This window comes from Poecilia reticulata, chromosome 19, assembly GCF_904066995.2.
Source record: "Poecilia reticulata chromosome 19, P_reticulata-male-v2, whole genome shotgun sequence".
NCBI lineage: Eukaryota > Metazoa > Chordata > Actinopteri > Cyprinodontiformes > Poeciliidae > Poecilia > Poecilia reticulata.
Window position 1 is genome coordinate 9,549,300 of NC_088848.1, and position 27,201 is coordinate 9,576,500.

The following is a 27,201-nucleotide window of genomic DNA, read 5'->3' on the forward strand; positions in this document are numbered from 1 at the left end:
TGAACTTCTAAACGGCACTGCGTTTTTTTTTTTTGTTTTGTTTTTTAAGCTTAAAAAAATGTAGAGTATTTTAGAAAAAAAAGTGTTACATTAACCCAGTTTAACATACAGCAGCGTTAGGAGGCTGGTTGGGTGTTAAAGAGGACATACATTTATAACAAATAGGTTAAAATCAGGACTTTCCCAAAAGATGAGCTCGAAGAGATGCACCCATTAAAGTTCAGCTCAAAAGTCTGACAAATTGCACATACCTCGACACGGAAATAAATAAAAAATGCTCGTCTGCGACCACTAAATTAGGGCTGGGACTAATGATTATTCAGGGAGTCGATTAAACTGTCGATATTTCCCCCAGTTAGTCAAGAAGGAAAATTTTAAACTCTGGTCTACCTTTATACTGGTAATTAGTCCAGACCTTATTTGAGTATTTAATAATTTTGAATTAGACCTAGAGTTGCATGATATCTCACAACATTATTACTGCAATATTATTTCAGAATATACCGGTGACAAAAGAAAGTAAGATTAATATTTTCTTGACTCTTTTTAGTCATTCCAGTTTTCCTATTATCTTCTGAGAACTTAAAGTGTCCAACAAAAGCCAGAAGAGACCAGACAATTGGTTAAATAACTAGAACTGCTTGAAAAGAAACTTCATAATCCATTTTAATTATTGTTGTTTTGTTTGTTTATTTTTGGGTGTTTATGTTTTCCAGTTCCAATGCTTTTAGAAATCAAAGTTTTTCTTAATCTTTGACTGGATGACCTCAGATTATTTTCCCATTATAATCAAATTAGTTAAAAATGGGCTCAAAGTGACTGTATTATCTTTTATAGCAGTAATTTATGGGATGATTTTGTCCAGTAAAATGTATTATCGTAATATTATCTTGTGTAATACAGCACACACCAATACTGGTTGATAATTCAGATTTAATATATTGTATAGATCTAATTAGAGATGAAATGCAATCAACATAGATTGGATTAGCTTTAACTTCTAGTATCTCTCATCTATAACTGACAACCAGGTTTTTCCACAGACAAAATTAGCAAAGATCAAAGCAGATTTCTTATTCTCCAACTGGAAAATAGACGAAAAAATAATAAAAATGCATTTTCCCAAATGCTGGAGATATTAAACTAGGGTTAAAACACTGCAGATTATTACAATCAATAAATAACCAAAATTGATCCATTAAATCTTTTCTACCGCCTTATTCTTGCCGCAACAAAACTGACAGAAATAATGCAGCGTGAGAAAAGGGAGAAAGCTACATTACTGCACTTGTTGACAGGGAGGATGCATTTCCTGACAAGAATACAAGCCAACCAATTATGTGTGTGAGCACATCAAGACACAGCGGTGCATTTAAAATGAGCCTGTGTGTGGCAATGATACGTTTTCACATGGCTTCACTGTGCATTTCTGCCTGTATCTGCACAGATATTTACATTTGGGTTGGGGAATCTTACCTGGCATCAGCCTCACTGTAGTACTCCCTGGCTACAATGTCCTCAAAAAGCTCTCCGCCTGTCACACTGAGGGACAGGAGAAGAAAGAATTTGGAGGAAGAGAGAGTCGATGAGACAGGAAGGACAGAGAAAGAAGTTGTTAGCATACACAAACAAAGCGAGGTTATGTGCATGGATGAAATGTCAGCGTGTGCGTGCACAGAATATACTCACAGGTCAAAGACGAGGTAATGAAAGCCTTCCTCTGAAATGCTGTCATGAAGTCGCACTGCAAGAGAGAGGGGAGGATGTGAGAGCACAGAATAAAAACAGCGAGGAGATGAAAGAAATAAGGTTTTCTGCAGTGTTTGGTGGTTAAATCTAGACATAAATTAAAGAGAAAGAAACTGCAAAACCGAAACTCCTGAAGCACGTTTTCTTTATCTTAAGAGTTACAGAAGTTCAATCACTAAAGTGGAAATTTTGCCATCATGCAAACATGAAATGAGTTTTTCAAACTGTCTTTAACTGCATAACATGTGAAACAGAAGTAGCAGCAGCCAAAGGAAATAGCTCTTGTTTTGAAACCAGCACAATGCTGTGAAACCTCAGCTTTACCCAAGTATGGGCAAGTTAGCACCTCCAACAAACATGGGTGTCAAATATACTGTGCCCCCCGAGGCATTTCTTCTGTTTTCATATTTTCCTCACTCTTGCGTTGCAGAGGAAACTAATCATTCAAACCGAGCTTCATCTGTGCCTGTTCTATATGGAAAAAATAATCGCCACCCTTAATAAATCCTGAACTAACTGATTAAACAGACTTTGATTCACTAAAGTCAAGTTAAAGCTTAAATAGAACTTGAAGTAGTTTCCAAGATCTCGAAAACGTATCCTGCTCTGATGTAAAGCTATGCAAGAATTGACTATAGATGACTATTAACATATCCATCTAAAAACCACAATTTCTAGGGGATTGGGACTCTAGTGACCCACAGTGAGAGAAATTGTCCACTAACAGAGAAAAGATGGAACAATGGAAAACATTCACAGTGGTTGGCTAACAACTACCGTATTTTCCGCACTATAAGGCGCCTTCAATTTCCTCAAAAGCCGACAGTGCCTCTTATAATCCAGTGCGCCTTATATATGGACCAATATTGAGCCACAACAGGTCTAGCAACTACGGTAAGCAGCCGCCGACTTCATTTTCCCTATAGAAGAAGAAGTGCGCGGTGCATGCTGGGATAGTTGTCAGAACACTGGTTTGTTAATAAAGTTTGATAATACATTTAAAGCCAGGGAGGGCGGGGGAAGAGAGACAGAGACTGCGGCGGCAGCGTGTCGGTTGGTCTGTGTTACCCAGAAAGGAGTTGGGCACAATATCGCAACACCGTGAGTGAAACAATAACTGGGGCAGCCTACTGTATAAAGTACTCGGGGACCATTTCTTTACAAATGTGGATGTGTAATAATAGAGTACGGAACAAATTGGCAACCCAAACTGAAGAGTCTATTCTATGCGCCCTATATATGAAAAAAGTTTTAAAATAGGCCATTCATTGAAGGTGCGCCTTATAATCCGGTGCGCCTTATAGTGCGGAAAATATGGTATTTAGATTTGGTCATTATTCTTTATGAAAAGCTCTGATTTTGAAGACAACAGATAAATCTGACAGATAATTTCTCTCATTATTGTGGAATTTAACAAGTAATTCTTGTAATTCTGACCACAAGAGAAGTTTGGTTTAACTTCACAGTGACAAAAACAAGGTGTTCATGTTTTGTTAAAAGGTGGCCATGTCTTGCTATTTGGTGTACATAAACTTATGGTTTCAACCAAGGGTGCACCAATTCATCGGTGCTGATTTCATTAATTTTGGCACCATGGTGATCGGCCGATACTTGCATGTGAAGCCAATCTAATCCACCAATCTTATCTACCTTATTGAAGGTCTTAAAATCAACCGCTGTCTTCTTCTGCTCTACTCTTAGACCGGCCCACTAGGTCATGTTTTCACATTTGCGGTTAACAATAGTCACCCCACTGTTGCCAATTCAGTGACTTTCTTGCTATATTTAGAAAACATTTCAGACAAAAAAAAATTGGCATCCGAAAAAAATCGGGGTCGTCAGGTCTGGCTATTTAAAGGTTGGCAATCGGGGGTTGGCCAGAAAACTGCAATTGGTGCTTCCCTGGTTTCAACTGCACAACATTTTGTCCAAATAAGACATTAGTTGCTGATCCAATAATGATTGTAGTAATTAGTACTTCTATTAAATGTCCATTTATGACAACATCTGCTTTGTGGCTCCTTAAGCTCAAACTAGAAAAATGAAAAGCAAACTAGACATTTAGAGTTTAATTTTCATGGGAAAGAGACTTTGTTTTCTAATTGGTGCCACAAATAACCCAGTCTGGTAAAGAGAACTGCATATTGCCAGAGCGCTGCGGTCATGCAGCAACCTCAGCAGCCAAACTTGTCAAGTTAAGTAAACAGCAGCATGGTGACAAAGCAGGACGCTGTCCAACCGATGGCCTCAACGCCTGCTAAGATACAGCTTAGGTTCAGTGTCAGCAGACAAACAGTTATAGTTATGTAAAGTGCATATCAGTTGTATAATAAGATGAAGTAGGATGCCCCTGCAGCAAGAAACAAGTGTGACCGCTCTTCCCTCCTCCTCCCATCTGTTTCCTTCTCTTTCTGCTTTCGTGTCTCCATATGTCTCCTCTTTTGTACCCTCCTTTGTCTAAAGTTTGAACGTAGACAACGCCGAGATATGTCAAGAAAAGGAGAAAGGAAAAGGATGAAGAGAAAAAAAATCTATAGAGACAAGACAGATAACAGGAAGATTAGGTGAGGGGTGAGCAAATGCCTGGGGGGGCGAGAGAGAAGTAGGACATGAGCAGAAGAGAAATAAGCAGAGCAGCGCTAAAGGTGGCGTTGATTTTGTCCTTTCATTGTAGCCATCGCTATTGAACATCTCTATTAAAGCTGGACTCTGCATTATTTTTTAATCAGTGCTGCTTTAAAAAGGCAATAAAAATGTCTGAAACCGAAACAATTGTATAAACGTACAGCATATAAAAATGATCCATCACACTGAATAAGAAAAATAAATGTTAGCATGAGCAGCAGGACTCGGGTTTAATTAGATCTCAGTGACAATCTATTCATATCTATTCAGCTAATTTCAAAGTAGCTTTTAATTTTCTAACAGTTTCAGTCAGTGACAAATTATGTGAAGGATGTTGTGCAGGTGAGGAAGCATACATGCACTCAAATATGTCAACAAAACAGAAATGTTGACAAATAACCCAATCACACCCCAGTGGTTCACAAATAATAGAAATACACAAGGTGGATTTAAAACGGAGACAATTATACAATACTTTGTGCTCCTGAGTTTTTGCTTTAATTAACCATACAAATGTGTGATTTTCATGGTGAACTCAAAAACTCCAACTTCCTCCAGGAGTTACTTTTTCTGAAACTCTGATTATAAATAAATAAAAATCATTGAACCCCTTTTGTGTGCTTTACAAATGGTAGCTTCTGTAATTCATGGTTAGTTCATGAATTACAGAACTAACAAAAGAAAAAAAAATTTTTGTTCCTCAAACATTTATCATACCATCAACTTTTTTACATTTTGCCACATAATGTTATCTAAATTCACAGTACTTATCCAAATTTTCTAAATAAAAATTTGAAACCTGTTCGTTCACCGGGACTGAATAATATTAGGAAAGGAGCTGATATGCTACCTTGCAGGATAATTTTGCTGTAGCAATATTACTTACTATAAACAGTAGTAATATCTTCCCAGCTACCAGAATAAATAAAAAATACTGTGTCCCTCCTGAAAGAAACATTTTATTGAAAGTCTGAATGCACTAGGGCTGTTGTAAACAATTATTTTAGTAATCGAGTAATCTATAGATTTTTCTTACGATTAATCGAGTAATCGGATAAAAACAATTATGAAATAAAATATTGGTAAATCTTCCATAACACCAGTGTTACTATCGGATATCAACATCAGTCTATTTTTTCCACATTTGAGCTTCCCTACCAGTTACTTTTTTGTAGCAATACGGGATATTTACGGCTCCTCCGTTCAGAAACTCATCTACCAGCCATGTTCCACCTCCCGTTTGTTCAGACCGGGATGATATAAGTTTATTGTGCGGTTCGTCCGTAAAGCTGCACCCTGTAAGCATCAACCCTCAGCCGCCCGCCGTGTTCAGTCTCTCCGCTCACTTGTATAAATCCTCCTCAGCTTCTTCCCGCCGTTCAACCAGCAGCTCCGGAGCAGAAAGGCTGCCGAACTCCCGGCATCGCGCCGGTCATTTTAAGGATGTTTATTGGTCCCACAAAAACGATGAAAACCCGGAATTATCACCAATCAGTAAAATCCCCGCGGGCCGAACTTGAAGATTGGACGTTATGCCGCTAACACGTAGCTTCCGTCAACAACTCAGAGGCGGAAGTCAGAGCTCCGCTCAACGCAAATAATGTTCCGGCTGAAACACGGTGCGCTAAATGATAAAAAATAAATTAACGAAGCTTCGAGGCAGGTCAATTTTCCTCGAGGAATTTTAATAATCGAGGGACTCGAATCACTCGAGGAATCGTTTCAGCCCTAGAATGCACAGAACTTAAATTAGCTCACAAGATAAATCTGTGATACATTGTGCTGCCCTGGTGTTACCTCTCTTTACTCTGATACCCCTAAAGAAAATGAAGTCACCCAGTTAGTAATAAACACAGTTATGTGAAGAACTAAGAGGTTTGTTAGAGAACAAACAGCATCAGGAAGACCAGAAACACATGAAGCAGGTCAGGGGTAAAGTTGAGAAATGATCTAAGGCAGCATTAAGTTATATCCCAAGCTTTGGACATCTTAGAGGACTCTTCAACTCATAATTTGAAAAAGTAAAGATTATGGCACAACTACAAACCTATAAAGAGGATTGGGGTAACTATGGAGGAGCTGCAGAAATGCACAGCTTTCAGGAGTTGAAACACTAAATGTTCACTCCACAAATCTGGTCTTTATGGAATAGTGGCAAGAAAAAAACCAAAAATCAAAAGATACATTTAGAGTTTTCCACAAGGAACAGATATGAGCTTTGGTCAACGGAGACCAACTAAACCTTTTGGGCAACATCTAATCCAGTTGAAATAAATGAAAAGCAAATAAAGGATGAGGTCAGTTGGCAACAAACTGACACCAACCAACGCAACAAGTAGCTTCTCATTTCTCAGATGAAGTGATGCTCCCATCATGCCCAGGGTCTATTGTAGCCGAGCTATAATATCCAGCTGATGACCTGAATTTACTGAATGACCAGGTTATTCCATCAACGACTGGTTTCTTCCAAAACGGCACGCCCATATTCAAAGATGACAATACCAGGATTCATCAGGCTCAAATTATGAACGAGTGGCTCAGGGAGCATGACATTTTCTTCACACCTCTGTCACCACAGAGTCCAGATATTTAACCACATTGAGAGTTTTGGGATGTCTTGAAGGAGGTCAAACTCTTTTTTTCTTAACCAAGATTTTGGTGAAAAACTTATTGCAACTGGATGGAAATAAATATTGTGACGTTGCAGAAGCTTATAGAAACAAACACAGTGAATCCCTTAATCAAAGCTAATGGCAGTCTGAAATACTAGTGTGTAACAATAATGGTGGAGGGTGACTTTTTATTGCAATGTTATAATGGTAAAAGACAAGAACACCATTAAAAAAACCTGCATTTTTAACTTTTAATTTCAGTATAATCTGTATTTGTATTTTATGTTTTAGTAAGGACTCCCTTTAAAAGGAGATGGTACATCTCAGGGGGTTATTCTCAAAAATAAATAAATACATTTGGAAATTCTTTATTCATGAAGAAGAAAATAAAAAGAAACGTAATCCACGTCTGATAATTTGCACAAAAACTTACCAATGTTGGGGTGTTTCAACAGACGGCAGATACGAGCCTCTCTCTCAAGCTTCTGGTGGTCTGAGGGAAAACAAGAAAAAAAAAAAAGAACAAGTTAGAATAAGATAGAAAAAATAAAAACTATTTAAAAATGTTTAAAACAGAAGTAACCTCAGAGAAACATAACTTTTTTAATGATATGAAAGCAGTAAAAAGCTGATTATTATCACTATTTTACATAATAACCACTTTGACAGGTTTATGAACTTATTGAAAAAATAAACTATTCAAATTTTACATTACAAGAGGTGCACTGTCCTAGCAGAATGTTCTCACAACGTTAACTGAAACTGTAAACAAAAAAAGGAAAAAAGAAGAAACGATGCTCTGCTGCACAGTCGACTTTAGTTACTGCTTACAGCAGAGGGAGAGACGGATCAGAGACAAAACCACAGACCAGAACCAAGATAATCCCATTAATCATGTGTACAGAGAATGTACAGAATGAATAATAAATAATATAATAACATCTCTGGAAGAAGCTGTTATTTATGGAGAAAAAAACATGTTTAATTGTCTTCCGCCTATTTGAGATCGAGTCTTGGTGGTACCCAGGAATGAATCCAGGATACCCCGATCCAAGAAACACTCTCCAACTTCCCAAGGTATTCCTGTGTAGTTCCTAAGTGAGCCATGCTTGGAAACTTTTACCAATAGCACCCCAATAAAATGTCTAAAATCTAATTTCATAATCATTATTGAAGGTTGGAAAATGGTCAGTAAACCAAGACCTTTGATTTTCACATCTGATGGACTCAGTTCTGAGACCAAAATTGCAACATTTGTTACATTTTCATCTGGTGCAGTTCGCTTTCACACTGCACTGTGTCAAACGATCCAAACCCTTTGAAAAACTTTCTCCCCATTCGCCTGTGATGGCGCCGCACCAGTATCTACTAAAGGAAACAACACAAAAACCTCTGAAGAAGACATGAGGGCAACTTCATTTTTTATGAAATACAAACAAAAATGGAGTTGGTGGTTTTCATATTTCTGTTTGGCAACAGATCATGAGCCTTTCAGATTCCAGTCCTACATACACAGTAGCGGTGGTGGTAGGAGTTCACCCTGCAATCGGTGGATCACCAGTTCGATTCCTGGTCTGCCAACATTCATCATTTGTGTCCCTGGGCAAGACCCTTCACGCTTCGTGCAAAACTCTTCACTTCTGTCAGATTGCCTTAGGGCAGCTGTAGCTACAATGCAGTGGCTTGCCAGCATCAGCTTGTGAATGTGCCCTTTGAGATTTCAATTGAAGATATACAGGAAGTTATAATAAAATTGTTATTATTATTACTACATTTGAGGCACATTACAGTTCACTTCAAATGAACCAAGACCTAGGTTATTAGGCGGATCAGAGCTCACTTTTTTGGCCCGCATCAGAGTTTGATTGCGCATTTTCACCTCCCCAAATGAACCGGACTTTCTAGTCAAACAAGAGTTCAAATAAAGCGGACTAAACAGGGCTGGTGTGAATGCACCCTTAAACCACAGCAAGTCCGAACAGTGCCCAGATTACGACCAACCCAGCTCCAATCAAATCCATCTAACCTTTCCTCACCTAGACTTAACGCTCACTTGTGAACAAGGTGAGGACACTTAATACTCTCTCCTTGAAGCACAAACTAACCTTCAACCCAGGGGAAGCAATCCACCGGTTGGAAATCAACTGGCTAAAATTGACCTTGGTAGGTCGTCAGATTGTTCCAGAAAACACAGATCAGAAATCTGCAACAAAATCTTGGATCAGTGTACCGCTAGTCGTAAAATAAGCCTTTGTGTTGAAGCAGGTGTGAGCATTTGCATATCTATGTACACGTATACAGAAGGGGTTCCTATGAAACCCATTAGACAAACTCTGCTGTATTTACTCCTCAAGCTGGGAGGAGATTTTCACAAGAAAAACACTTCATGTCCAGACCTACATCCTTGTTTGAGGATTTAACCGAATCCCACAGCAGCTCTAAGAGAGTGTGTGTTTTAGAGTTGTTGGTTTGTAAACCAGCCGACACTCCTCAATTGGCTAATCTCTACGGGATGGAGAAACCGCAAAAACAAAACCCCAGTGAAGAAGAAGGAGCTGAGGTCATGAGTCAGATGGCGTAAGTGTGAGGAGGACGCACTATAAGTCGATGTGTGTAGATGTGCGCGTTTTATCACTGTGGTTAAGCCAACTAACTCCACACAGCTCCATGGCGATTACATGACACAGAGGCCGGCTGGCTAAGATTTGCATTCATTTCCCCAGAGCAGCAGCAACCCCAGATAAAATTCACATGCTGCAGCAAAAACATCACCCATCACTTATCTTACCGCCCCTGCAGTTAAAACACTTCTCAACTTGTTGATAAAGCGAGTTTAAAGTTGAAGACAGGAGTTCCAAGTACAATCTTCAAGTACCTTCAACTAACCTTCCTGTAGGTGTGCATTTCCCTCAACTGTGAGGAAGCGACTGAATGACAGAGAGACCTGAACCACCTCCTAATTACACCGGTGACGCAGGATGGAGAGACAGACAGAGAAAGAGATAGAGGGAGGATTACGTGGAGCGTCCATTTGCTGGGAGAGGATCACAGTTCTCCTGTGCGTGCGCCCGCATTTGTAAAACTGTCTACCACAGTGCAGTGTCACTGCAGCACTAATTCATTCAATCTTCTTACTTGTTGGTGTGTGAGAAAGAGAGAGAAAGAGGGTGGTAAAGGAAAGCAGGAAAGAGAGGGCTGGAGGGTAATTACTGGCACTTCCTGCTGCTCTCTAATTGGCCATCTGCTTTGCCATGGGGCAGGCCCAAAGCCGTCTTACATTAGCTGCAAAGGATAGCGAGAACCCCACATAGTTGCACACATGCATATACACCCCCTTTAACAGCCACACAAAGTTGACAGTTCAACTGAAGGCTCGTGAATTCAGCTCCGTCTGTTTTGGGTGAGTTTGATCCAAGCTGTTAGGATGAGGAAATGCTGTCAAAACAGCTGAGGAAACTCGATGCTAATAATGTGGCAGTCATTCAGGGACGAGGTTTGGCATTCTCTCTAAAGATAGCTGCATAGGTCCTGATTTGCCTAAACAAAAATACATGCATCTACGTTCGACTTGTGTGTGCCAGGTTCAAGAGAAGTACTGCTTCAAGATGCTAGCATTAAAGACAGAAAAAAATCATTAGAATGCAAAATATCTCCACTCGACAAAAATTTTATTTTAATTGGTGATGCACCAATCGATCGTCTCAATTATAGCATCAAAATTGTAAATCTGTGAACGCCCAAAAATTTATATTCTACATCTCACCTCGTTACTCTTCTTGTCAGACTTGATTTCTGAGTCTTGTTACATTTGTAAACCTTGCTGAAGGCTAGTTTCACAAACCATTCTTCATCACTGCCCCCACCCACAAAGCTGACTTGCCTAAATGAAAGTCAGGTGATGCGGGTCTATGACGACCTCGCCTAGCGAGTCAGTGGTGTAACAGAGGCAGGCTGAATTTTTATGCCATTAAATCATGCATTCATCACTCTATCCTACAAAAGACAAAGTGTCTAGAATCAGGCACATTTTGCAGAATCTGTGCATCTCTGCTGACACTATTAAACACCTAATGGCTACGCAAATCAGAGATGTACTCAGATACAAAGACCACTAATGAAAATTAGATAAAGAGAATTTGATAACATGAGCTGAAGATTGAAACAACTCAAAAGTAATGAGAATCATTATAATGCTTTTCAGTAAAGCAACTAAACAGCCTAAGAGTGGTAACTTTAGGGTTGTGCGATAAAATAAATGTTCAATCTCACCCTCCCTCTCTGCCTCGGCACACAGTTGCTGCAGACAATGCAGCAAGGGCCCAGTTTCCAGTGTCACTTCAACAACTGAATTAGAACATTCATTCTGCTCAGATGCTCACATTACACCTACGCTTTTTAGTACCGCCATGTAAAAGTAACTAATGTACATCTAGGCAGGGGCCGGTTTATAATTCTCATGGTTTGATAACTTCCACTTAAAATGCCACATTTTCATGAACTACAAAGATACAAAACAACATTTTATAACAAGATGTTATTATTTTTATTTAAGACAGAAAAACAAGCCAACCAACCAATTATTTGACATGAACTCAACATATTTAGATGTGAATATTTCTGGTGGAAGAAGAGAATTTTGTCGAGGTTGCTGACATGTTTAGTAATCACAACACGTTGCGCCCTTTATAGTCCCAACTGATCATCGTATAAATACCAGAGCCTTGCTCAATATTGGTTACCTGGTTAATTAGCCATCCAATTCAGCATCACAAATTTTACAAATAATAGTGTGTGCAGTATTGATATCGCAATGAACTGTTAAGTTTTTGCAAGGAAAACTGGAAGCAGTGTAAGACGAGAAAAATGAGTGAATAAAAAAAACTTACCAAAATCTTAAGATTTTCTAGTATGCATACCTGTCAAGTTTTGGACTTGACCATCTCGACCGTGCCCTGCTGCTGTCGGAGCGGGGGTTTTGGGTGGGGCTGAGGGTGGGGTGGTGGGGAGGGAAGTGGGTTGGGTAACATAAGTAAATGTTGAGTAATTATGTTTAACTTTGCATAAATATTCGTTCATACCTTGCAGAAATCTAAGAATCTAATGTTTCTAATCTCTGACGTCTATTTCTTTAAGTGCAAAATCAATCTACTCATGCAAGAGTAGCAATAAAAATATTAAGAAAGAAGCACAGTGCAGTAAAACTACTCTTATAAGTGCATTTTTCCCCAAAAAGTTACTCAAGTAAATGTAACTAATAATGCCCACTTATTCACATAGAGAACAAAATGAGTAGCATCATTTATCTAACATTATCTGAATCAAACAGCATTAATCAACTCTGTCTGTTAGCTTGAAGGGAAAAAACATGCAGAGATTTTATTGCCTTTTGCTGGTTTGCTGCCATGATTCTGAGCTGAGACACACCTGTGCAGCTCTGCACAGCAGCAACGTCTCCGTCGCAGGTGTAAAACCGGCTCTCATCTTACATTTAAAGACAGCTCAGAAAAACACGCTACGACATGTTAACAATGGGTTAAATAGTTGTAACGGGGTGTAATTACTCTAATATGGGAAATTTATGGGAAAATCCTAACCCTGGAACACCAGGGACAGAGGGGTAAAATATGGTAGTTTCTCGGCTAAAACAGGAGACTTGACCAGGTATGAGTGTGTCATTGCCCTTGTATACTCCCATGGTGCTCCAAGAGCAGAATGGCAAAAGAGACATCATTCCGCACAAAAAAGCCTAAAATAATTGTTAAACTTGTTGATACTTATTCTATATTTTTGTAGGTCCATTTGTGAAAATCAAAACAAAAATCCATAACAAGGTTCCCCCAGAAAAATTGCTAAGCCCGGTGGCTGGGCGCTAAGCAGTCATTCATCCAGCGGCCCGTCGTGTTTTGAGTTAAAAGAATTTTTAATAATAATAATAATTATATGTTATTGGAAGATTAATATCTCAACACCAACTATAAAGTCTTAAAAAATGCAAGTATTAAAAGAAAACTTGAATAAATAAGTAAAGACAAGTAAAGCCTGGCGGCCTGCCAGGGTTATAATACACTGGGGGAAACCCTGTAACATATACATATTTTCGCAGCTACATGACAACCTACATTTCTGTTATAAACAACAGCAATTAGATGTTTAATGCTCGACACTTTTGCTTCAAATCTTACTTTTTACTAGTGGTTAGTCCAGTCCTAGGCAGCATAAACTTCATCTCCATTAAGATGTTTTCCCTTCACACCTTTTCTTTGGTTTCCTCCCTTCCTTCCTTCTTCACCTCCTTTCCCCTCCCCCTTCCTCAGATTACTGCAGTGTTTACCAGAGCTTTGGCAGACTTACCCACCAGGCCAAGCAAGAGGCCACACTCACCTCATAAGGGTAAAAAAAAAAATCCCAAATCCTCCCAGGCAGAATGTTTTTGTTTGCATGTATCCATCTGTAAAGCTGCCCATCTACAAAACTCAATCTATAGATTCTATCATTTATTATTACATTTCACTTTACCATGCTTCTTTGGAGAGGCATCACTGAACTATGCTTTTAAAACTCACCCTCTTCTCTAAGCAGACACACACACCTCCTCTTTACTTTCTGCCTCTGCAAAGAGCCCACAGCTTTCTGCTGAGCTCTTACTTTTCATGGCTGGGACATTAATACTAGAAGCTGCACTATGTGGACACTTGATGGTACGGATGGAGCAATAATAGCATTACAAGCTCGCACCAAACAGACATGCACTATTAGCATCACTCTGTGCGCTCTTCGTCTCCTACATGCAGACAAATACCATCACAGTCAACAACAGGGCAAACAGGGAGGCACCTATGGATTCTGTGGGGTCTTAGTGGTTGATGAAGATACATTGAGGATAAGTGGATTAGCCTCAATACAAACCAATCTCCCTGCTCAGAAAGACCAGAGACGGGCAATGAAGGAGAGGTGAGAAGCTAATGAGAGGAGGCAAGAAAGAAGAACAAAGAGGCCCAGGTGTGTGTGAAAACTACGAGGAGATCTGGGTCTTTAATTTGCCAGATACAAAACAGAAGAACGCAGTGAGATATTTCATCATCATTACGAACAACAGCAGATGTCAGTGAACTCCACATGTACGTACAACACACACAAGACAATCTGAAAAGAGAAACCTTCTCAGAGACACCTGAAAATTGTTTATGTCTTGTCATTTAAGTTTGGATCTCGATGAGCCTGAATCGATTAACTGTACAACAGTGGTGCAATTGCATACTGGAGCAGCTATAGCAACTTATTCAATTAGGTGTTTAAGAGCATCAATAAACGATTAAAAAGTTGCTGACAGACACAACAGCTTAATAAAATATTTCCTTTGCTGTTGGAACTGCTGTGACTTTGCCTTTAATCTGACAGTTACTGCCGCAAACAGTATGAAATCTGTTAATGTGGACAAAGCAGCTACCTCTTCGTTATACTATTACATTTGCATTACTTGGACACTCAAAATAATTTAATGTAAAAGTGTTTAGATCAGGTGCATCTTAAACATAAGTCTGTTGCAATAAGCAATTAATTAATTGCATGATTAACTAATTGAGTTTGATATGTTCCATTCTGATTAATGTTTTTAAGGAAAATTTTGTTTACAGACATTGTAATCCATTTTATTTATGGTTTCAGTAGCAAGTGGTTTTTTATTTCTGTTTTATTTTGGATATTTAAAACATCTTCTGGTTCTAGTGTTAGATGTTATTTACAAAAATCATAGTTTATTGGTCTTTGAAAGGGCAAGCTAGCATTACTATTATCAATATATCACTTAAAATTGACCTCAAAACAATGCTATCATTTATCGCAATAATTACTGGGACGACTTATTGGCCAGCGATATTTGAAATGTTGAGTTACGGCCTACACAATCAAGAGGAAGACTGCTGACTCTACAGTTGTCCAGCAGGCAGACACTTATACCCTCCATTAGGAGGATAAGCCAGAAAAGGTCGCTGCCTGTTCACACAGTGCAGTGTACAAGCATTTGAGTGGAAAGTTGAGCTGAAGGAAAACATGACAAAAATGGTGCAAAACCAGGCTACAAATAATTATTTTAGTAAAAGGTTAAGTTATTGATTATTCTGACGATTAATTGGCACATTCCGCAAACTTTTAATCAAAGCCTTTTTATACGATATTGGAAATACAATAAATGCAAATAAGCAAATAATTCAATAAACATTTTATTGCCTAACAATGTAATAACAGCATTCGTTTAGGATGTAACAAGGAATCTGTCTGCAGCTAGAAAATGCTTATAAACCTCAATATGTGAAAAGCTCAGCCATTTTCTGCTCGGCTTATCAATTCAGGCTAATCTGTTGATTATTTTTTGGATTAACAAGTTAATTGATAGCAAAAGATGCATAGAAAAGTGTTTCTTTTAAACAGAATTTGAACTAGGTGAAGCTCATACTTTGCAACTTGAGGAGGTCAAGTTTTTCCTATGATCTTAAATACAAAATGTTTATATTTTTTGTACAGTTTTGGCTTAATTTCTGCTCTGAATATACAGCAGAAATGGCCTTTTTTCAGTCTTTATGCTCTTGTTAATTAATCTATTGCTAAATTAGTTGTCTGTTATTTCAATAATTGATGCATCGTTTCAGTCCTAGTGCAAAATAACAGACAACTGCAGCCTTTAGTGTGAAGCTGGAGACGGTGCTTCATGAGTCGACACACACATATAACGGATCCAAGACTTGGCCTACAACTGTCACATTCCTTGTGTTTGCATTTCATTTGGAAACCAAATATGTCTGGAGAAGGAGTGAAGAGGCACAGAATTCAGGTTGAAGTTTCCACAGTCGGTAATGATTTGGGGAGCCGTGTCATCGGCTCATGTTGGTCCACTTTGCTTTATAAAGTTAAACGTCAGCGCAGCCGTTTACCAGGAAATCTTAGAGCACTTCATCCTTCCCTCTGCTGACGAGCTTTATGGAGATGCTGATTTCATTTTCCAGCAGGACTTGGCTCTGGCCCACACCGTTAAAAGTACCAAAACCTGGATTAATGAGCATGGCATCTGACCCAACAACACGGCCAAGCTGAAGGCTGCCTTTAAAGCAACCCGGGTTTCCTTAACACCTCAGCAGAGCCACAGGCTGATCTCCTAACATGCCACGCCGTCAAGACTCCATAATGCAAGCAAAAGGAGCCTTAACAATATACTGAACTGACATTTTTGAGTATGTGGTCACTCTTAAAAAATCCTCAATTTTTTAATAGACTTGAAACATATTCTAATTCATGAGAAACGGATTTTTCTTTTTTTTTTGCCATAATAACCAAAACCAACATTTGAAATATATCACTCTGTGAAATGGATGAGTTTCACGTTTCGAATTGAATCTCTGAAATAAATAAATGATATTCTAATTTATGTAGGTGTACCTGTAAAGACACTTTCACTTTTATTTTTTTAAATGTTTAACAAAACAAATTCACCATTTAAAGTCAACAAATCAAATCAAGCATGCACATTATTTGTGTGAGAGTGTGTGTGTGTGTGTTTGGGGGAGATACCATACCTCTTGCAGAAAGCTTCTTAGTGTTGATGATTTTTGCAGCATACTCCTGTCCTGATGACTTCTTTACACACCTACGCACCACTGAAAAAGCTCCCCTACGAACAAAGGGCACAAACAACCAAAGATTAGTTCCTTTTCAAACGCGCTCCCCTCACACATTCAACAAAGTGTGACATTTGAAGCGGCGCTCCAGCCTAGTCACAGTGGTTTGTTTTTGAATGTTCCCCCTCGCTTGCTCACACAAACACTTTTTTTCTTTTTTCTTTTTTAACAGTCATTGCTATCAGGGCATCAGAGACGAAGTGGTGAGATAAATCAACAATATATCACATTTGTTAAGATCTGCTGCAATTCTTTTAATGTTTTAAAAAACTAGCCAGAGGGAGGGAAAACACCCCCCCTTTAAAATCAGTTTTCAAAAGCAAACATAATACGGGTATAAATATGCTCAAACGCAAAAGCTAGAATTTGACTTTGACCCAGAAAAAGATCTGCATGTATTTTGGAAAACATAATTACAGCAGCCTGTGTGATCAGCAAGTTTTCTAGCTTTCCTGTCATATGAAGGCGACTTTTATTATTCCTAACGACGAGCGACCCGCTGCTACTTTCTGCTGCACTCTGCTCGGATCTTCAATTATTTAACAGCAAATGAGAGGTGGCAGGTGACACAAGTACAAGTCAGTCCCTGGATAGTAATAGACTGCGACAGAGCAAAAATATATATATATATTTATATATATAAAATGCATTAACATAATGATCGCTGAGACGAAAGCAGAGTCAAGTCCAGGGGAGAATCAGAGGCCAGCGGATCCACTTTGGACGATGTGTAGGTGTGTACACTGGCTGCGCTATTGGTGCCATTGATTTATCTCAATTACAGGGGGCAGAGTGGAAATGGCAGCTGCAAATTAAGGACAGTATATCTTTATAGGAGCAATGTCCTCCTCCTCTGGCTGCTGCTGTTGCTGATGATTTAGGTAAAAGGGGAGACACCTTACACTAGTAGCCTGATTTGCTTTTTATTGTTTGAATGTCTGTCAGCATATAGATTTTGTGACCTGAAAAGAGTTTTGGCTACTTGAAGTCCAACTTTTTGCATCAGTTATCATCATCTCCTCCCAAGTTGTCTAGAGATACACCAATCAACCAACCAGAAATTATTATAGGCCATTTTTTTTCTTCGACTGGCTCATGACTGGCCGGTGAAATACTGAAAATACTAAATAAAAAAACAAAAATCTGAATCAGCCCAAGTCGGAACCTGCTTTTCAGACCTCAAAGCAAGTCTGAAATTGGTATAAGGATATGTAAATTCATTAAAGAAACTGAAAAGGAAATATCTTCCATTTAGAATTAGGCTTAAATTCTTTAAAACAAGATTGCATAAAGGAAAACTGCAGTCCAACGATTGCCATGTCAGCCTTCAGTAATATGAATGATACTTTGTAGTTTCAAGACGTAGAGGATGAGTAGCTGTAGCACTGCAATGTCAGAGGCAACTGGCAAAAAGTAGGTGCCATTCAGTGGTCAGGTCCCTTATTAGGATATTGACGAAAGACCCGAGAACTTCCCGCTTCTGAAATTATTCCATTTTGTTAATTATTTTGTTTGCATTTCAGACCAACTGATCAGTGAATTAGTGGTTCTTCAAAATGCACTAGTATTGTTAATTACTGGCAAAGTTTCACTTTGTCCTAAAATGCAGCAACTTTAGACTGGACATTACGTACACCTTGGTTAGTGAGAATCACTTTCTTTTATCAGCAAACTTCTTAATAAATATGGATTGCATCATAAGTAACTATCAAAGGGAAAAAAGAGGATTGTCTTAGAAACTGTGATTTAGCCTCACATGAATAACTACAATCAGCAAATGCTTGAGACGTCCTAATTTCGACAGTCTTCCTTGTCACCGCTCATGGAAGTTTAGCCAATAAGCACCAAGGAAAATAAATAGTACTTCTGGATTGGCTGCTTTGCAAACGCCAATCAACAGCATCATAATTAACATTGCATATTACAAACTGTGAGAAAATGTTAAGTACACATAAACCTGATGCTCCTGTTCGCCCTTTGTTTCCTTTTTCTTAATGGTTTGTCTTTTTGTAACTGGACAAAAATATAAACAGTGTCCAAAATATATCCAATGATTCAATGGCAGGGTTTCCCCAAGAAAACTTGCAAAGCCCGGTGGTTAGACGCTCTGTAGTCATTCATCCAGTGGCCAGTCGCGTTTTTGAGTTAAAAAAAGTGTTCAAAGTTGACAAGAAATTTGAAAATATCACTTGATAATTTTGTGTTATTTGAAAATTAATACCTGAACACCAACTATAAACTCTTTAAAAAAATGCAAACGTTTAAAAAAAAACTTAAATAAATAAGCAATGCTAAGCCTGGTGGCACGCCAGGCTTATAATGGGGGAAATCCTGAATGGCAACACATTTGATGCTTTAAAATTTCTGTAATATTTGTGGTGACCAGATGAAGCATTACTGGAAAGCTCTTTCCAGACATAGCAGGCATGTAGAGCGTGCCTCGCTTAGTGAACAATGGCTGCACTGCAAGTATCCAGGCAGGCTGAAATAAACAAGTCGTCACCAGCTTAATGTGAGTTAATGAAGGAAAAGAACCAATAATTATCAATTCTCTCTAAAAGAATTGTGATTATTGTATCACTAAGGATTTTTATCTCTTGTCTAAGGAAGCCTAGTGAAAAACACCAATCTATTATCAAATTCTCAATAGTTGTCAAAAAATAAGACAGAATTCCATAATTATAGATAATTCTGGTCAATACGACTTCTTTTATTAGCGATAAAATGTTTACCATGCCATTACGCCCAAGATAAGACAGATTTGACAAAGTTAGTAATAACTCAGCTATCTTGGGATGTTAAGCTTTTCATCATTCACAATTTTCCACAGTTAAAACCTGATTACTGAATGTAGCACAATATCTTTAATTCTTTCCCCAACACCGTGTCCTTTCGCTCTCATCTTGGACAACTTCATCCACAGGTTAGTTTCAAAACAAGGCTTCATGATTTGGCCACAGACATAAAGAGCCTGACAGCGCAGAACCAGCAAATACCAGCAAATACCAGCAGTTAGTTTTTTTTTAATGGAGCATAGTTTACACCACGTCCCATTTTGCAATTCCTCGCCAACTCTGCTTTATGACAGCCTCGTTCTGAGGCTCACTGACGTAAAAACTGAGTTGGACGGTGTTTAAATAACAAGTGGCCATCTATGGAGGTGAAAATTGCACCAAATAAATAACTCAGTGGCTTCTTGTTACAAGTTAAAATTTATTCACGGCTAAAATGACCAGCACCAATGAGCACTGTCAATTTACATCACTGGCTTTATTTAATCACAATTTTATTAGTTTTAGCATCAGATACTGCAAATAAATATTAAGTGTGAGCGTAGAGGGAAGTGAATCCCCATCTAACAGGCCAGATGCATTACTGAGATGCAGAATTTGCATATATACAACATGCTATCAAATATCGCAGCGCAAGGTGTTTTTTGCAATTCAACATACTTTGCAGCTCTAATCTCAACATTCCCCGACATTTTCTTGTCTCACGCCAATGCTTCAAGTTTGCCAAAGTCTACATTTCAGACAGAAAGCAGTTCTTGACAGAGTCTGCTCACAAACTGCTCATCAGGATGGACAACACCAAGCACAAAGCCATTAAAGAAACCTCCAACACTTTTAAAAATAACCGCATCAGACAACATACAAACGATTTCTAAGAAGTATGAAATGATAAGTAGGCATTTCATTTTCTTGTAGTCTATGAACGCTAAGCTAAAGGAATATTAATCAGGGGTTTATTTGATGAGAATGGACTGCATTTGATGATCTCTAGTTAAAAATCTACTACATTTGATCTGGTTGAATCTGGACTGGATAATTTTATACTGGTTTACAAACACACAGTTTTGTGAAACCTTTATTCTACTTGACAATAATGCAAACTGGAATAAACAAGTCAAATCTGGAGTAAATTATGAGATTGTTTTCAAAGTTGGGGAGCTTTTCTTTGTGAAAGCAACATTTTTCTTAAGAATTTTAGTTTATAAAATATCTAAAATCTCACTTTGTGAACCCACAATCTTACATTTCAATGTATATTAGAATATTAAAACACACCAGGTTTATTACTTCTGTGTCTCTTGTATTCAAAAATTTAATACGACGAGTCCATTTTAGGCCTGTAGAAAATTTAGTTACAAAAGGCAAGTCTTCGGCTGCTAACTGCTCTGTAATCATTTCATTGTCATTTTGCTGCTAGCTGTACTTTTGCCTGAAAAACTACTTATTAAATTGCTATTATGCAGTTTCGAGAATTTCTATGATGCCTTATTTATCTATTTAAAATTAAATTACTTTTTACAAAACATTACAAGTTTATTTAAGTTGTAGTTTGACAAAACCTTGCTTGAATAATCTGAAATCAACCAAATTCGTGTTTCAAAAAGAAAAACTTACCGTATTTTCCGCACTATAAGATGCACCAGATTATAAGGCGCACCTTCAATGAATGGCCTATTTTAAAACTTTTTTCATATATAAGGTGAACCGCATTATAAGGCGCATAGATTAGACGCTATAGTAGAGGCTGGAGTTACGTTATGCATCCACTAGATGGAGCTGCACTAAACGGAATGTCAACAAAACAGTCCAACTCCGGTCGGCGAGGAGAGCCTTCCGCGACTGGGCTGGACGATGGTCACCCTTCTCCGTTCGCGCACAGCATGTTCGTGGAGAACGTGGTGTTAAATGACCAGCAGACAACCTGATTCTAGACAGTCGGTAGGTAGATAGGTCAGTTAAATTTTAATAGATTACAAACCAGCGTTCTGACAATTATCCCAGTATGCACCGTGCGCTTCTTCTTCTACGGGCGAAAATGAAGTCGCCAAAGGATGTGTCGATCAATCTGCCACCGAACATTATCAGTCGATTTCCGTGAAAATGTATGTGATCATGATCGCCGATCACCGTCTCTTGCTGCCAATCACTAAAACCGATCACCTGTATCTCACTTCGCAGCTCATCTCCCCTTCCCTTCACACTGCGCAATCGCAAATCCTAATGTTGTGTAAAACTATAACACTCTGAGAGTGAATGGGGAAAACACCTCGGGGGTGAAGCACGTCAAAATGCATCAACACATCAAATCTAATATTTAAAAAACAAACAGTTGACGGAGTTTGGCTACATCGAGGCTCACTGCGGGTAAAAAAGACATCCGTGTGGATCACTCTGCCGGTACAGCAGCGCACAACTACCAACACTCGCCCGGATCAGCATGACGGTCAGAAAGCTAAACAAATAAACCGAAAAATAATTTAAATCTTCGAGCTGGCGGTGTAAGATCCTGGGTTCTGCTCGCGCGTCTGGGCCGTCGCTACGCGCTACTGGTAGTAGACATGGCGTTTCCGCTCCACCCGGCAGTGAACTTTCACACCGAACGTCTGCTTAAAGCTGCAGCATGCAACTTGAACAAAAAAGAAAATTTATTTTACATAAAACATTCGCTATGTCCTAACATGAGACAGATAATCTCTTGGGGAAAGTAACGATCTCCTCTGTTTCCTCCCTGTGTTCTGCAGAATTACTCTGTCAATCAGAACCAGCATTAATCAGCTGGCCAATCAGAACCAGTACAGAACAATTAGCCATCCTCTCAGGAAGTTTTGATTTAGTAACTCAGGATTGTTTATTTTGATGGAACCTGCATTTAACACTAAATGAATGTTTCCCCTTTTTCCTGACATTATTTATTTGTGATGTTTATTTGACTCATGTATAATTTATGGTACTGAGAACCTTGATGTTAAATATTATTTGACTAATTGCAGGTTTTTCAGTTGTCGTTCTGACTGAATAGCTGCTGTATTGTGTCTGCAAGTATTTTGCATGTTTTATGTCTAAATTAGCCGAATTTATTGCCAGATAATTGTTCCACTTTTCCAGATTATGCAGTATCATTTATACATAACGCAAAAAAATTAACTGCCAATCCAGGTGATCAGTAATGATCGGAGCATTCCTAATGCTCCGATCACTGCCAATCACCGATCATTACTGATCGGAGCATTCCTAATGCTCCGATCACTGCTTAGACTAAGTAATTAACACATTTTCTGTTTTTTTTTTTTTTACCATTTCATATCAGTATTTCAGGATTTAGTGGCAAGGTTTACTTTCAAAAAAGAAAATAACCTGAATATTTTGTTTCAAGACAAAATGTCCCTCTTGATATTTTAATGAGGAAAATCTGATTTTTGAACAAGAGTGTAAGGCTGCAAATAAATCACCAGTCATTTAGCCACTTAGCTACTAATACAAATTGAAAACTGTAAGGAACAATGCACATTAAGGGACCTAAATCACTGCAGAATTTCAGCATTTAATTTTTTTATTTATTTAACCAACATAGATAATCTTAGGATCAAGTGAAAAGCTTAATGCTCTTTCAGATTATATAGTTTTGACATGCAACACTTTGAAAACTTTGCCAACTTGGATCACTTTAGATTAATGTTGTAATTGATTGGATCAACCATAATTATCAGTCTGATGTACTTTTTATGAAGTGCTGGGTTTTAGTTTAGCCAAGAGTCACAACTCTTTGTTTACATTTTATTTTAGAAAATGTTACTCTAAAGATCAAATAATACCTTGAAAAACATGAAATTGCCATGAATAAAAATACAAATTGTCAACAGGTTAATCATAAAAAAAGATACTTGACAGTAGCTGCATACAAGTAATCACTCCTGTCAAATTTAATGCATCTTGTATTTTGATTTTAAAAATAGTGACAAACAGTAGTAAAGCCCCCTTAAGGGTGAGGTCTGTTGGACAAAGTCCGATTAAACATTTACCAGTGGTAATAAATTTCCCAATTGGTGAAGTATTTGGGTCACATAATTCTGTGTTACAGTCACCACAATACCGAGAAAACACACCCCTGCCTCCTACCCGGTAAAGGGCCACAACAGCGGAGAAGCAGCTGTATGACAGATCCATAAGGAGAAAGCTTTTATTGACAACTGATGGTCAGGTCGGTGTCGGTCGGTGTACTGACATTATTTCACTGCAAGCAGAACCCCGCGAATCGAGCGACGAATAACTTCCTGATCTAAAAATTCAGGGGTACGGAGCCAAACTCAATGTGGTTACAGAAATTATTCTAGGGGGGGAACTATCAACAGTGGCTGGCCTAGTTAGCCGCAGGTACACCGAGCCCGCACGGAGCTGTCAGACTGAGCCGTGGGCCGGTTAAATGTCAGAGGGCTGCGACTCCGGAGTCTCTCGGGGCCCCGCTGGCGGCTCCAGCAGACCAGAAAAGACCGGCTGGCGAACACGGAAGGGCGAACAGCTGTCACTGCACCATCCTCTGTGTGATTATCTCGTCTTTACAGGAGAAACAGTAGCGGGCTAACTCGGCTAGTTTATCAATATCAGCCATTGTAGCACGTCCGTTACTGCGGGAGATGCTAGTTCAGTTAGCCGACAACGAACGGCTGTTTTAGCTGACGACAGTAAGCACCCCGGCTCTAAAACACACAAACAAATCACCAAAACTCGCCCAATGCGCATTTTGTGCCAGACATAACCTGCTAAGCTGGCTAAACAGAAATAATGTTCAAGCGAGGCTGCTGCTGGTGGTGCTGCTGCTGCGGGGGTGGGGGACAAAACGACAAGCCAAACACGATGCTGCTTACTTCCCGAGCTCCTCGTACAGCTGGTACTCGTCGGTGAACCGGGTGGAAGTAGCGGTGGTCGCCATGGTTGGAGCCGTGAGAGAGAAAGAGGGGTGGGGAGCCCTAGCCTTGGGCGGAGGGGGGGGGGATTCGACGGCGGCTGGCTCTCGTACGGGGGAGGGGGGTCCGAGAGGAGGGTAGCCTAGCCTCCGATACTAGAGCACCTTTCTGACAGGCAAGCAAGACTGAAAAGAGAGGAGAGAGGCGAGCAGATACGGAAAGGGAGGGGCCGGGGGAGGAGGAGTGATGATGATGTGTGTGTAGTGTGTGTGTGTGTGTGTGTCGTAAAAAAAAAAGAAAACGGGGGAGAAATCCTCGCGAGACTAGGCACGTGCAGCATGAGACCAGTGCCTCCAGTTCTAATGAAGTCATTGAAAACGTGGGTAGCTGTGAAATATTTGCTTCACTTCAGTCATTTAGAAGAAAAAATAAAGACGAGAGATTCATAATAAATTCCTCGATGGGAAAACGGGAAGGGGAAAGTGGTGCAGACGACTGGCTGTTTGGAGATCCAGCTCTGCTCATGCATGCTCCAGATAAACCAAAGAAGATCCCAACAGCATTTTACTGCACTGGCTGGGATACACCCAACCCCTGGGAGACACAGCTCACTGCAGCAGACGCATACTTACAGACAGGTTATGAAACACGCACGGTTCAGGGCAAAAAACAGAGAAGACCATGCTTTTCCTCATGATTGTTTTCACAACTCATAACGAAATTAAGCTTCATGCATTTACTCCCAACATATTCACATTATTAGGAGCACTGTTTGCACAAATAGAGCTGATCACATTCAATCCATCCTAGCTGTGGCTAACATTACTTAATGGAGTTTAAACTGCTCACCAAAATAGTAAAGAAAGAAAGGCAAATTAAGGTAATTTGTATGTGACTGGTTGGAAGAGGAAAGCAGCAGTTGTGTAGACAAACAGCCTTTGTTGATGTCAGAGATCAGAGGACAATATGCAGGCTGTTTTGAGATGACAGAAAGACAACCATGGCTCAAACAGCCACTTCTTGGCTGGAAAACACAACTGAACAGACTCCGAAGCAGTTCAGTCATGGCAGCTCATTCCTGTCAGCATAAAACATGAAACGGGTAAAAAAAAAAAATTATATGGACAATAACAGAACGGAAAAATGTTCCCTGATCTAAATGAGTCTTGATTTTAGCTGCAAAGACAAAATGCTAGAATTTGGACTAAAATAGAAATGTTCAGAGTTGGCCAGACTGGGGACGTTCCAGGTGTGACCAACAACTGATCGACACCAGAACTTGAAAGCACAACATCCGTATTTTTGAAATGATTCACAAAAGACAGAAACTATTTTTCTTGAAGGCTATATATATATATATATATATATATATATATATATATATATATATATATATATATATATATACTAGTTACCTCCGCGTGGGAACAACCATTCACTACGCAGAAATCTGCCATTAGCTCCTTGGTGTTCTCTTGATCAGGAGGTGGTTCCACTGGCACCAGTCCACAAAGTCCATTGTCCAATATCTGTACTCTGAGTTGTAATCACCTTGTTTTCATGTTTCAATTTCAGTTGCACTAAACCCAATCCTATGGGTTTAATGCCTTCAGAACCCATCCAACCACTAAATTTATGCTTAGAACATAAATTCTGTGGATGTGCCACATTGTTCTCCATCTGAACAGAAACAAAACTGAAGTTATTACCTTTGCATCTAGAGAGGAACAATGTAGAATCAACACACAGCTTCAGGGATCAAGTCTGAAATCTGGCTGTAGTGATGGACTGAGACCTGAACCTACAGGGCCACATAAAGACAGCTACAAAGTCAGCCTTCTGTCGCCTGAACAACATTTCCAAGATTAATAAGATCTAAAGAAACTCATCCATGCATTTATCTCTAGCTGCACTGTTTACTGCAACAGCGTCTTCACTGATCTGTCTAAAAAGTCAATCCTCCAGCTGCAGCTGCTGGTGTTCTGACTAAAACCAGGAATATTGAGCACGTCACCCCAGTTATAAAGTCCTTCCACCGGCTCCCTGTGTCTCAGAGAACAAACTTTAAAATACTGATGTTAGTTTATAAATCACTGAAAAACTTATCACTAAAATGCATTAAAGACTTGCTTGTTGTTGTATCAACATTTCCAGACCAGAACCAAACATGGAGAAGCAGCATTCAGCTTTTATTCTCCTCTAATCTGGAACAAACTTTCAAAATACCTGAAACACTGAGTTCATTTAAATCACCTGTTTCAAATAGTTGCCTTTGATTCCTAACAACCGGAACATCGATAAGTATTTTCATTGTACTTGCTTGATGCTTTTGGTGATTTCATTTGACATAAGCAACCATCTTGGAAGGTTAGAAAATCTTCAGGTCCATTTAGCACTTTATCAGGTCTGATAAACCGTTTGAAAATTGAATCCTTATCTGTTCTTACATGCTCATAATACTCTAAAGAAGACCCCAGCAGCATTTCACTGCACTTGTTGGGACACACTCGACCCCTGGGGCACAGCTCTCTGCAGTAGACACATACCTATAGACAGGTTATGAAACAAACATGGTTCAATGCAAAGAGTTCAGAAGACTGCTGTTATCCTAACTAACACACACACAAAGAACCACAAACAAGGCAGATATGATTTCTGGTCTTTGGATGACTAATGCTTTGGTAACTTTCTGTCTGCACTCATTTTGTTTCTCATAGGCTACGTTTCAGTTGATTTTATCGATTTCACTTTCCAAAACTTAGTTCTTCTACTGTACATTTAGTTTTAGTTTGATTTTTCATTTGTCATCGCAGTCAGTGTCTCTTGGTGGTTATTTTGTCTGAAATTTCTGCAG

The 27,201-nt window shown here is 39.1% G+C and overlaps 1 protein-coding gene across 29 annotated transcripts in view; it reads right to left on the bottom strand.

Moving 5' to 3' along the window:
* The window catches only part of LOC103481524 (calcium/calmodulin-dependent protein kinase type II subunit gamma), a 60,735-nt gene extending 36,142 nt beyond the window's left edge, over window positions 1-24,593 (bottom strand). For 5 of the 29 annotated variants that reach the window (XM_081601053.1, XM_081601052.1, XM_081601043.1 and 2 more), the window contains exons 1-6: window positions 24,309-24,587; window positions 16,553-16,647; window positions 11,903-11,971; window positions 7,420-7,479; window positions 1,690-1,744; window positions 1,477-1,542 (exon numbers count right to left, since the gene is read on the bottom strand). In XM_081601053.1, the coding sequence (XP_081457179.1) occupies window positions 1,477-1,542; window positions 1,690-1,744; window positions 7,420-7,479; window positions 11,903-11,971; window positions 16,553-16,647; window positions 24,309-24,373 (410 nt within the window). In that variant the 5' untranslated portion in view covers window positions 24,374-24,587. Of the gene's footprint in view, window positions 1-1,476; window positions 1,543-1,689; window positions 1,745-7,419; window positions 7,480-11,902; window positions 11,972-16,552; window positions 16,648-24,308 lie in introns of all 29 variants that reach the window. The other 24 variants (XM_081601058.1, XM_081601056.1, XM_081601051.1 and 21 more) reach the window with 10 other exon arrangements.
* Window positions 24,594-27,201: the final 2,608 nt, after the last annotated feature.